The sequence below is a fragment of the Acomys russatus genome, chromosome 10 (assembly GCF_903995435.1).
Source record: "Acomys russatus chromosome 10, mAcoRus1.1, whole genome shotgun sequence".
Lineage (NCBI taxonomy): Eukaryota > Metazoa > Chordata > Mammalia > Rodentia > Muridae > Acomys > Acomys russatus.
The window spans coordinates 30,899,476-30,911,924 of NC_067146.1; the positions used below are offsets into that span (position 1 = coordinate 30,899,476).

Consider the following 12,449-nt stretch of genomic DNA (forward strand, 5'->3'; position numbering starts at 1 on the left):
AAAAATTCCCCATGATAGTTTTTTATGTACTCCTTCAAAGAAAAAGACATTTTTAAAAAAGCACCCACCCATCTCTGATGTGTTCCATGCTCATCTATGTGTTTAGTTTGTAAAAGAAAAAGAATCTTCAAGGCCAAGAAAATTCCTCTAAGCTTTTTGACCACAACTTTTCAGGGAAATCAGCACTTCTGTTTTTCATCCTGTGGTTGCCAATTTTATCAAAGGGTAGCCAGTTTGCATTGTGGACTATGCTGCAGCCTCTTCAAGGCCCTCTCATAGTATGCATGAGTTTGTGCCTTGTGATAGACTTTAGATGTAGAGAAGCAGGAGCATGTAGGGCCCTGCGGCAGCTTCCTCTCTCTGCTTAGCTCCCTGCATCAGAGAACACTTCACCACAGTGAGTAGAAGCCTGGTCTTTTGTTCGTGTTAAGTTAGTATAAGCTAGGAAATGTGTTTTTCACACCAGTAGGACCTCTCTGCAAAGAGGCATGACTATGGGGTCTGGTCTCACAGAGGTAGCTCTCTAGCCTTATATAAAAGTAAATTAAAAGGACATTTCTTCTAATATCAAAGCAGGCTCATTACTTCAGTATAAGCACTTCTTTAATTTTTCTTCTCAGCATGCTATATAAATACAAATAAAAAGGCTCTCCACTGGATGTATGTCCCATATATCTCACAGAGTTTAATTATAAAGCCTCTAAAAATGAAGATGTTGAGAGGAAATGATGCCGGTAGATCATATAGTCCTAGTATTGTGTTGGCTGGCTGTCCCTAAGAACAGTGAAATAAAGGCACTCAAGTAGCCATATACACCCTGAATGGTTGTGCTTCTAAGAAAAGAAAATTGAATGGGAGGGGGGGGTCAGATATTTTTAGTCTAATGCCCGAGATTCCACAGTGTTATTGTTTTATAACAACTTTATTTTAATAAGGAGGAGTTAGGTTTTCCTAGGTCCGAATCTGTTTTCTGTATAATCAGTAGGCTGTATGTGATCAGAGAGACCTGGCATATGAAGAAGACCAGGACTCGCAAACCAACATGTACACATCAGGTAACCACATTAACTAAAACGGTTCAGGGAACAGTAGTGTGCCAGTAAGTTTCACCCACAAAGCAGCTTACCGGGGGCATCAGAAAACCTGTGAGAGTGAGGATTGTGCCAGGGAGGTAAGGCTGGAAAAGGAGGGAGAAACTGAGGAACGTTTGCAATCCAGTGGGCAGGACCATGGATAGTTTAGTGACGTCGGTGGGTGGGAAGGATTATGGAAGACTGGCCTATGGGCAGAAAGATAGAATTTCACAAAGAGGAAGCTAGCTGGGAATTGCCTGCTCCAGAACCTCGGAGGATACTAGAGACACTGCCCCCATCTTCCCTTTCTTTTCTGCCTTACGTTCCTGCAAGCTAACTACTCCTGCGGCTTCATGGAGCACTACTTGCTTGATGCCTGCTCCTTTAACACTGCCGGGAATTTGAAGAATCCGATGACTTGAAAGGATTGACTCAGCTAAGGCTAGAGAATCAGACAACTTCCAAGCCAACCTTAGCCTTTGACACAGACAACCCCTAGCGCCAGCGCCTGGAACTATTCAGTTTATTTCTGGTTCACATCAACTGTGTGGCCGCTGCTGAGCAGGGACTGCGCAGCGAATACTTTAAGTGACTGCAGTGTCAGCTCTAGGCTGCACAGAGAAGCCCCAGCGAAGTGTGGCAGTGTATGGGGAGGGGGGCTTCTTGTGTGATGATGCGAAGAAGTTTCTTTCTTTCTTTCTTTCTTTCTTTCTTTTTTTTTCTTTTTTTTTTTTTTTTTTTGGTGGGGGAGGGGGAGTTAAGTCGGATTATTGTTGTTGTTTGTTAAGTAAAAAGGAGCTCCCGCGTCGCACCCAGGGTCTAATGATGATAGATTCCACGCTGCATCAACCCCACACCGGAGAACCTAACCACGGAAAATAATGAGTCTGTATCCCCATTCGTCTGCATTAAAGGCGAGCCAGGCACTTTCGATAGCAAATATATCGATTCCCTTGCCCAGGCAGTGGTTTGTCCTACTCCCCGTGAATAATTACTATCCTTTAGAAATTCATAATAATTAGGACTCTTCTGCACCCCCTCCCCCCACTCTCTCCTACCTCAGAGCTCAACGTTTTAAAGTCGCCTGAACCAACACGGTGTTTGAGTAGTTCCAGTCATTTCTCAGTGGGGGTGATGGGGCCTATATACCCTGATTTTGTTTCTGAGAAAAGAAAGTTTCCCTTTCGATGCCTCAATTTCCTCATTTGTGACTTACACATTGCTAAAGAGTCTTCTAGCTGCACGTTACGCGATACGTGTTTCTGATTGAGGGAAAGATAGATTTAATAAACAGAAAAAGTTTGAGAAACGAAGAATTTCGTGCCCCGCCCCCAACCCTAATAAATCACGTGACTCCCGAACCCTAGATGGAGTCTGAGGAGGAAGTTGTAAACCAGAGGTTCTGACCACAGAACATATTAAAGGCCTACTGAGAGGAGCTTGGTGTCCCTAAATGATTGGCAGGGGAGAGTGGGTTGTTAAAATCGCTCCGGGATGATTAAGGAAGTCTGCGGGACAGGGAGCTTCCTAACTCGACGTTAACCGGGGCTGCGGGGCCGGCCCTGAGCCCCAGACGGGGCGGAGCTTGTGGTGCTGACCGTGGTGCTGAAGATCGCTCTCCAGGCCTCAGATAGGCACACAGTAGATTCACTCCCCAATCCACTTGAAGAGCATCTCACTGGAGAATCGCCGCTGGCCAGCCTGCATCTCCTGGAGCACTGAAGGTCGGTGAAGGAGACCAAAAGTTTCCCAGAAGCAATGTTTTGATGTGAAGGTATACGGTCCAAAAACAGGAGCGCTGTGACCGTATTTTCACAAAGCCTGCTGAGAGTTCTCCTGATCACAGAAGGCAAAAAGCAGACAATGAAGTGCATGAATGTGGCGGGCTTGGGCTGGAAACCTTCCTAGCCTGGACATTGCGTTTTTTGGTAGAGGAGTAAGTTGTGGAGTGAAAGGAGTGAAGACTACTACTTCGAAGAAAGTTTCTCGATGCTTACAGAGATGACTGAAATGGTCTTCCAAATCAACCTGGGAGGAGGAGGATGCTGGGACTTAGCTCCTGGTGTGCGAGGGCAGAGCCTTCCTTCCTCTTGCGGGACCAGAGTACTGGGACTTGCTTTGAGCCCTTGGCAGCTGCTCGATTTCTATTAGGGCTCCCGGGTGATATGGTGAGGTCAGACTTGTGTCAGGTTGGTGGGGACAAGCATAGCACTTCCCGCCCTCCCCCCCCGCCCCGCCCCCGCCTGCTGCCAGTTTCTAAGGGAACACTTGGCTCTTCCTAGCACAATTTGTCACATTGTGGGAGAAAGAAATAGTACAAGAAAAGCATCCCGGTCCTCCATTCTCATGCAGATTAGGCGATGTGCTCGGCCTGGGCCTGTGAATCCCCACCCCCACTTCACTCCCGTCCCGTTTCCGGCTGGAGCCAGTAAAATACTCTCATTCATTTAAAGCTTGAGAAGCCGGTGCTGCCCTCTGGCCGCTCCCGGGACCCCTCTCCTCGATTTCCACCCTCCAGAGCTCCAGATGAGATGGGGGGAAGCAGGGGAAGGCTTTCCATGGTAAAGGGCAGGCCAACAAGAGAATTCTCTCTGTAGACACACACACACACACACACACACACACACACACACACACACACACACACACGCCCAACCCTCATCTCCATAGTAAACAAAGTACACTAAGAAAAGCTGTTACAGAGTAGGTGGTTAGGTTTGCAGCCGGCAGCAGAGAGTCAGCGTCCCGCTCAGAAGTTTAAACAACAGCCAGTACCGGGGAGGGCAGATGACAAAGTTGAAAAATAAACAAACACATTCTTGGGCGCGCTAGAAGGGCACGGAGTAGCAGCCAACACGTATCATCTCAATAAAAAGCCGCTCTTGGAAAGCTTGCATAGTAATTGAGACAGGCGCTCTTTTCTGATCTGGGTTGGCATTTCCTCATCTCAAGCTGACAGAGCCAACTCAGGAAATTGCTGGTAATATTCATCTGGGGAGCACTTTCATTAAACGTAATTCATTCGACTTTCACAATAAATTGAGTGACATCCTTACAGCGGAACCTTTTTATCCTTGATTAAGTGCTTGCCAAGCTTTGGTTCCCCACTTTATTGTCACATTCCTTCAAGCAGAGTCGTCAACATGCCAATCTGCAGCAGAAAAATGAGCGCGGTGTGTTTACCAAGCTCCGGGAGGGGTTAGTGCTGACATGGTGAAAAGGAGCTGATTTCGAGCTTGACTAGCGGATAAATCAAGACCCTAACTTTCAGCAAACTCGAAGCGGGCCCCCCGAAAAACGGTGACCCGGAGAAGGCAGCTGAAGGCTACAGTGGAGCCCGCCCAGCTACTCCGCGGCTCCCAGAAGCCGCTGACCCGACGGCGCCGGCTAGCAGCCTTCCCCCGCCTCCCTTTAATTAAAGTGGTGACAACTGTTAGGTCTTAAAATGAGATCTGAAGCTCCAGGACGACAGAATCGTCCCAAAGGGACTTTCTTGAACTGATTCAAAGCTAGACATTTTCTGTTTAAAAAGAAAGAAAGAAAGAGAACGTGCACTTTCTAGCCTGCCGTTTGAAAGCCTACAAACTTGCAGAGCTTGCGCTGGCCTGGTATACGGGCAGAGGAGTGCAAGGCATGTTATTCCTTCCTCAGATTGCCCTTTAACTCTTAACACCAACACCGTGCTGGCGCACTTCACTGGAGGTCTGTTAGCATCCCGGAAACTCCATCCTAAAGGGGACAAACACTTCAGTACTCCAGGACTGGGCGAACAGGAAGAAGGCATCTCTTTGCCAATATGAGGCCCTTTCTCCCTTGATGCTCCCAGCTCTGTTCCCTACTCCTTATAAAATCAAAGAAGCCCAGAATAGAGAATTGCTTATTTGAAAAAGCAATATCCATATGCTTTCATCACTCAAATGCCCTTTTGAAAATATTGTCGACGGTGGTTATTATCTGGACAATGCTGTCAATTTCTCTAGTCTGCAGAAAATCTTCCCTCGGATAGAAAAGTAGGACATTGGGCACCTATCTCAAAAAAATCAACCAATTTCCCTTCCACCGGATATATTTTTCAACCAGACAAGACTTTCATTAAGGGGGAAAATAGCCGTCAACAATTTAAAGCCAAATAGAAATCAGCCTCACACAAAAGGAGCCACAAATTTAATAGCTTTCAGGGAACACACCACAGACAGAGTTGGTGAAATTCTGGTTTTCTCTTCCTCTTGCTCCCAGTGTGTAAGGCAGTGTAGTGGAAGCTCTCACTAGAAGGCCCAAGGCCCTAATACTTCTGTCAATGGGACAAAAGGGTGAACTACCCAAGTGTTTCTCACATCTCTGAGACCTGCTTTCCTGGCCAAGGTAGGGTTGAGCCTTTTGAGAAAAGACCTGAGAAAGCAGCAAGGCCCTCTCTCTGTCCTGCAAATAGCTTAATCTCCAAAGGACAGGAAGTATATAGACCTAGTTCAAAGACTAGACAAGATTTGGGCACCTGCTTTCCTGCTTTCCTTTGGCCACCTTCATGGTGAGCTAAATTCACCTAATGGTCTAACAACTTGGCAGTAGAGGCACTGTGGATATATTCAACACTTTTTAAACTCAGTTAAACAACTGATGTAGAAGTGACATCATTAAAAAAAAAAACTCCCAAATTTGTGCAAATAGGTAGCCCAAACATTGTGTCCAAAGGTTTGGAAATGAGTTTCAATTCTTACCTATTTTGGCTAAGAAAGTAACCAAGTTATTATCTATTATAATTCCTAGTAAAACTGATGGGGCTTCTTCACTTGGATAGTGCTATGAATGTACAAAAGATTACAATAACAGCATGCACCCTTTGTCAGAGTCTCTGAACTCAATTTCTGAGTACCTTTTCTTTGCATGCTCAGCAGTGCTATCAGACTCACTTCACTCTTTGAAGTGTTACAATTCTCTCCTGAGAGAGCCTCTCCCTGTTCCCTGGTGTGGTCTTCAGCTCAATCCACTGGGTATAAATTAAATTATAACCCCTAATGCCCATTTCTTTAAAAAAAAGAAAGAAAGAAAGAAAGAAAGAAACAATATATGTCCATTTTACCCAGTATGCATTTTAATTCAGCTTAAATGTTATAATCTGGTTATCTCATTATCTCATATTCAGAATAACCTGGAATCAGTCCAGAACTGATAGAGATTAAAGACTGCAGGACTTTAATAAAAATAACACATTACACCATAGGTTTCCTCCTGCTGTTCAGATGTTTAAATCCAAAATACATTTAGTATACAGCAGTTTTCCTTACATTGATTTATAAAGGATGGTTTCCTACCTTTATTTATTTATTTATTTATTTATTTATTTATTTATTATATAATTAAAGTTTGCCCAGTGGTGAAATTGAGAATTCAAGATAATAAGTTTCAGAAGGTAGACCTGCAGACATGCCTGTTTTCAGTGTTCCATTGCAATACAAAATAATCATCATCATCATCATCTGATATGAAACAAGACAGACTGATCTTTCAATAAACACATAGTGAAATAAGCAAAAACCCTCAATTTAAGGCAGGTGTTCAGAGACCTCTGGGCCAAGAAACACACTTTGCGAGCAGTCACCCACACGCTGGCTATAGTGTATGGAACACTGATCTACCAAACAGGGGCTTCTTCTTCATAAGAATGGCTCCCAAAATTCAAAGACATTTAAATGCATGTTCTATAAGCAGTGATCTGGAATATTTCTGTACAGGAGCTATCTAAACAAGACTTGCTCAAAATGTGGGAATTACTCCTTTGAAAATGTGGCTGGGATCCCACACCCATAAAGAAAAGGCATACTGGAAACATTAGGTAGGAGGCAAGCCACAGAGTGCACCAGTCATCTAACTGATGGTGTCATTCACAGAAGAAAAAAAAATGCCTTTTAACTCCTCTCTGGCTCATGACAGCTCAAGGGAAAAATAAAATAGTAGTTGGTTGCTTGGTTGGTTGGTGTGGTTTTTTTGTCACCTAGCCTTCTTGGAGTTTAACTTGATGTTGAGGCTGCTGTCCTGGGTGCATCTGTTGCATGATTTGGAAAGGGCTGAAATGTCATGGGGTGTAGTCACAAATGGATGCTTAGTCTGTGTGTGTGTGTGTGTGTGTGTGTGTGTGTGTGTGTGTGTTTTCATCTGTTCTTTGATTCAGAGTTTTAATCAAGACTCCCTATTTCTTCATTTACCTAAAGCCACCCTAACATTAAGTGCCGAATCCATCCTTTGGAACCCATTTTTAGAGTAAAAGTCAGCTTCCTCCTCCAAGAAAACAGCCTGGAATTTTCCTGGCAACTAGCTATGGGATTGCAATCCCTCGAAATGCCGTCTTGGGTCACAGCCACCAGTCTTTTGTTTTTGTGGTGTGTGTGGTTTCTAATCCCCGACACACAAAACAACTTTAGATTGGAGAGAAAAGAATGGACTTCTAAATCGCCCTCTCTTTTTTATTGTTCGCATTTCGTATTGTTTTGAGTGAAATTGGAAAAATTGTCTCCTTTCTCTGTATTGCCAAAAGGCATTCAGGTAATGAAGTCTGTAACTAAACGGTAATTGAATCAGCATAATTTGCACACTGAATGGTTTTCAAATGCTCCCAGTTTACAATTAAAGGAGAATTAATGCGCTTGTTGTTGAGAACGCGGCACATTAGAATAAATCCAGCACTGTTGTTGTAATGAGTGGAAAACGGTTTAACTGCCAACAACCACATTTAAAATTTAACACAACGTATTGATTTCACTTCTGCTTTTGATAGATTATTTTCCAGACTATCGAAACACTGGCTTCAAGCAATAAACTGCAACATAGCAGAAAGCCCTGGCCATGTGTGTGTGAGCACAGCCCAAGGACATAAGAACAGTCCTGCGGTTCGAATCATTCCTAAAGGTGTACCGGGAAGAGGGGCACAGTTGTTATGACAATCAAGGGAACCTTTGGTGTTCCTCCCCCGCGGCGGATTTCACTATTCACTTTTCACTCCCTCCCACCTTACCCAACTAAAAAAAAAAAAAAAATGCTGTGTTTCTTTTGGTGGTACTTTCAACCCTCCAACATCGGGTCCTAAATGTCAGTGGGCTTACGGGACACAGGTGGGAGCGACAATGACAGAAGGTGGGCAATAGGAAGGACATCTTTTGCATTTGGTCTGCATTCTACCGGAGAAAGCACGGACCTGAGACAGTCAGAAAAGCTGTTCCTTTGGATTGGTTGCCCTGGCTTTCACCTGTTTACCCCCAAGGTGTCCTGTAGGCGAGGACATTGATACGCAGCGCCCTCTGGCGTCCGCTTCTGCTACAGTCAGGCGATAAAGGTGCAAAGACTGGCAGCACTGTGGGTTCTTGAGATGCAGCCGGAAGCCGGAACCGGGTAAATACATTTACTCACACACGCGCGCGCGCTCATCTGTACCGGATTCATAGACCTCTCAGTCCCGCGACCGCAAGCACCAGAGAAAAGGCCGAAAAACACGACCACTTACGTGGTTAACACACTATTGCTTCTAGGCGTGTGGATTCTATAGCTCTTGGGAATGAAAGACACTACCACTACCCCTAGTCACAATTATCTAGGCTGTTTAGAAAACTCCTGCTGCTACTGCAGCGCCTGCGCTCGCCCTCACCCCTTCCCCAGAACACCTTAGTGCACTCCCGCGGTCCGGGAGCCGGTTCAGAGCACTAGGCTCAACTTCACCGGCAGAAGGTAAGTGTCCCTGGCTCTCTGAGAAAACCACCTTATCCTAAGGCTCGCTGTGATGTCCGTAACTCCCAAGTCACACAAAGCGCCCTGCTTCTGTTTCTAAGACTGTGTCAAGTCCAAAGCTCAGAAAACTGTTTCCGGAGGAACACGGACGGGGGCTCTGGGTAAGAGTCTCTCCTAAGTGACAAAGCCTGCCATTTCCTAAAGAGAAACCTCTCACTAAGGTTTAGTTATTTAATGGAAACTAGAGCTCAGGAGAAAAAAGAGGGTGATGTTTGCGGGTGTGTCTCTGACACTACTGCCTGGTCGTTTACTGTGTGTCTGGTGGATAAACTCACACCAGGGGCACCTCAGTAAGTCTCAGAAAGTTACCTGCACTTCTTCCTGTACCACAAATCCAAACTGGGGGCGGGGGGTGCAGTGAGGTGGTGGGGCGATGGGTAGAATCCTCTTCAGCTCTCCAACCCCATCTCCACCCACTTTCATTTAAACCAGGTGGGTTAAGAACTGCTGCTCAGAGTTTCATGATTGCCACTACTTTTCTCTTCTCCTTCCTCCCAAAGCATCTTCCCCCACTAACTCTGTAGTTTCTGGACGTTTAGGGTACCGGTGCGCTAGTTGCTGTTAAGAATCTCGTCCGGGAGATTGGGGAATAGAGCAAGGAGTGAGGCTGAGAGCCTGGAAAACTCCCGCAGGAATAGAAAGAACAGCCTCCCAAAGTTCTTCCACTGCCTGTGGGAATACACAGGTTTCACTGAACTGCCCCCCCACTAGCCCCCAGCCCCCAGCTTCCCGCAGTTACTTGACCTCCGGGTTAGGGTGGTATCTCAAAGGCGCAGAACCATCAGGACTTACCAAGTAGACGGTGGGCTGCAGGAGGAGAAGCACGTACCAGCACGCAGCCTGCATCCTCCCTCCTCTCAAACTTCCTTGGCGGTGCCTTGGCTGAGTCTTTGTTCCTTCAAAAACATAGATCCACCTGACATCCACTTTACAGAGCAGGGAGCGCTCTCAGCAGCCTAAATACAAATGAAATTAGACATCCCATGACCACGCGGACAAGGCTGGTAATCAAGCGGGTAAAGGGAGTCTTGGTGTGGAGTTGTTGGAGCCAAAAAAACCTGGGAAGGGGTACACGAGGAATTGAAAAGCGAGTCGACCCAGCTCTAGAAACAAGAGAGTGCGGTCCTCAGGCGGGCGGGCTTGAGCGGTGGCGAGGGGCTCCCAGCGACCGGCGCGTCTCGGGTGCCAGAGCCCGAAAGACCGCGGAGGCCCGAGGCGGTTAGGCACAGCTCACAGGCTGGTTAGGAGCCCGACTGTCTCTGACAGCCAGATCTGCCCTAGTGTTTGACAGGCGGGCGGCTGGGACTAAAGGCGGCGGCTGGTTCTTCGCCAGCCCTGGCAGGGTTCACACACGTACACAGCAGCAGAGAGAGATAGCAAAAGCAAGCGAGCGAGCGAGACTGAGTGAGGGGGGAGCGGGCAAAGAAACGAGTAGGTAGAACTGACCCGGATTAGGTGCCAGTGATATGGGGGTGGTTAAGGGGGTGCAATTTGCATACAGGAAAGTGGGGCTCAGTTTACCCATTCGAGCCCCCTGAAACAGAGATAGGCATACACAATCACATCTCTAGGACTACTTTTTTTTTTTTTTTTTTTTTTTTTTTTTTTTTTTTTTTTTTAGCCAAGAGGCACACAGCCAGTTGCTAACTTCTACAGTGGAAACCTGTCTGGGACTCTGAGGGTCACCTATCAGTCCTGCTCTATGCCCAACTAGAGTTCCACCCCGCTGCCCCTTCCTAGTGATTACCACCCTGCCCCAAGGTGTCCCTGCCAGGAACAGTGGAGGCGACCGGTACATACCGCACAGGACTGAAGGCAAATGCAGCGAGCAAGGACCGCTCTGAATAGGCTCCATGGAGGAGCTACTACGGCCTGGTGTCTCCAGCGCCTGGGACGTGCCCTCCCTGGTGCTCCGTCTCCATGCTCGGGCGAGGACGGGTCCAGATGCCTCGTCCAGCCTTGTCAGAGTCGTTGTCCCAGTGCCCGGGGTCGCGATCCGGATTGGTCCGCGGGAGCCTAGCCTTGGCACTGTTGGATTCCCGGGTGCAGGAAACTTAAGAGGCAACAGAAGGAGGGGCAGGTAGAGAAGACGACAGAGGAAGAAAGAATGGGAGGGAGAAGACGAATGCGCCGGGCTGCTGCACCCGACCGACCCGGACTGCCTGTGCTGGCACCAACACCAGCAGCCCAGTACTCCCGGCTTTCTGCGGTTGCGAGAGGATAGAGAGCAGCTTAAGGGGAGGAGACTGGGCAAGTCCTCCGGACTTGAACTTGAGCGATAAGACGCGGGCCTTTCGGAAGGGGAAAAAAACACACACACACAACAGGCACGATGAGTCCCAGTTTCAGAAGAAGAGGTGTGGTGGCGAGAATTTGGAAGCTGCTCGCACTAGAAGCAGCTGCAGCTTTACCAGCAAAGCTGGAAAGCCCTAGAGCGGGTAAGGACAAGCATCGTGGGCGCTGTCCGTGGTGCTGCCCGGCCACCGGGGGACGCTCCGCAGAGCGCGGTTTCAGCGCCCGGCCTTGAGTGAGCGGGTTTTTCTCCACCGGGCGGCAGCTGGTCTTGCCTACAGTCCGGACACCGACAATCACATTGGCACGTGGGGTGAAGGATTCTTCAAAGACTAATTAATGCCCCATGTAAATAGACCCCGCTCTCACGCTCTCTCTGCGGGCCTCCCGGCCCTCAGGGAGAAATGACTCCTGCTGCGTCTCTGGAAGCCAAAGCGCCCCCTGGGGAGAGGGGGGGTCCTTGGGAGGAAAGCGACCACCAGGAGAGTGGCGAGAAGTGAGGCAGGAAGGTGCACTGGGCAGCAGTATGAGCAGAAGATAGTAGGGAGCCCCAGTTGGCTTCGGGAGGGGCGCTGCTGCTGGGAACTGTAAACCTGTGGCTGCGGTGGCCAGAGGCGGCGATGCTGCGGACTGCCAGCCATTCAGCGAGCGAGGCAGCAGAGAGGACTGTGCGACCTTGGACTCTCTGGACTCTGCTCCGCGGGCTGGGCAAAGAAAGAAAGAGGAAAAGTCCTCTTTATTCTATCTCTCCCGCTCTCTTCTTTCTCTCTCCCTCTCTTTCTCCCTCCAGCCCTCTCTTCCCTACATCTTTTTTGTCCCATGGCATCATCTTTATACTTATGTTTACATTTTTTTCCCAGCCGTCTTCTCTTTCTCCATGCTTTTTCCACCCCACTCCACCCCCAATCTTCAAGCCCTGTTCTTTCCATGTGGCCTCTACCCCTTTGGGCACTCAAGCTTGGTATCAGCTCCAAGAGCACAGAGACCAAGTCTTTCTTCTACATGTCCAGAGGGTGAACATCAATAAAGGCCTTTCTGCACTGCGTTCCGCTGGTTTTGTCTCTCTTCCTCGGTCAGAACCTGGTCTTGAATGATTGATACTCACTGCAGGACATTGTTTTGATATTAACCTGCAGGAATTGAGTCAATATTTAACCCAGGAACCTGCGTTCATAGTATCAAAATAGACTTGGGGCTTTTATTGAGCTTTAGAGTTTATTTCCCCCAGGCATGGCTCTTGGACATCCCAGGCTCTGTGGATTCTGCCCCAGTCTATGTGATCCAGACTCAGTGTGCCCTTTAGACATGTTA

General features: G+C 47.7%; 1 protein-coding gene across 1 annotated transcript in view; it reads right to left on the bottom strand.

Moving 5' to 3' along the window:
• Nucleotides 1–11,723, bottom strand: part of Nxph1 (neurexophilin 1) — a 286,673-nt gene extending 274,950 nt beyond the window's left edge. Inside the window, exons 1-2 of the mRNA XM_051151928.1 lie at nt 10,647–11,723; nt 9,639–9,802 (exon numbers count right to left, since the gene is read on the bottom strand). Of these exons, the coding sequence (XP_051007885.1) occupies nt 9,639–9,692 (54 nt within the window). The 5' untranslated portion in view covers nt 9,693–9,802; nt 10,647–11,723. The remainder of the gene's footprint in view (nt 1–9,638; nt 9,803–10,646) is intronic.
• Nucleotides 11,724–12,449: the final 726 nt, after the last annotated feature.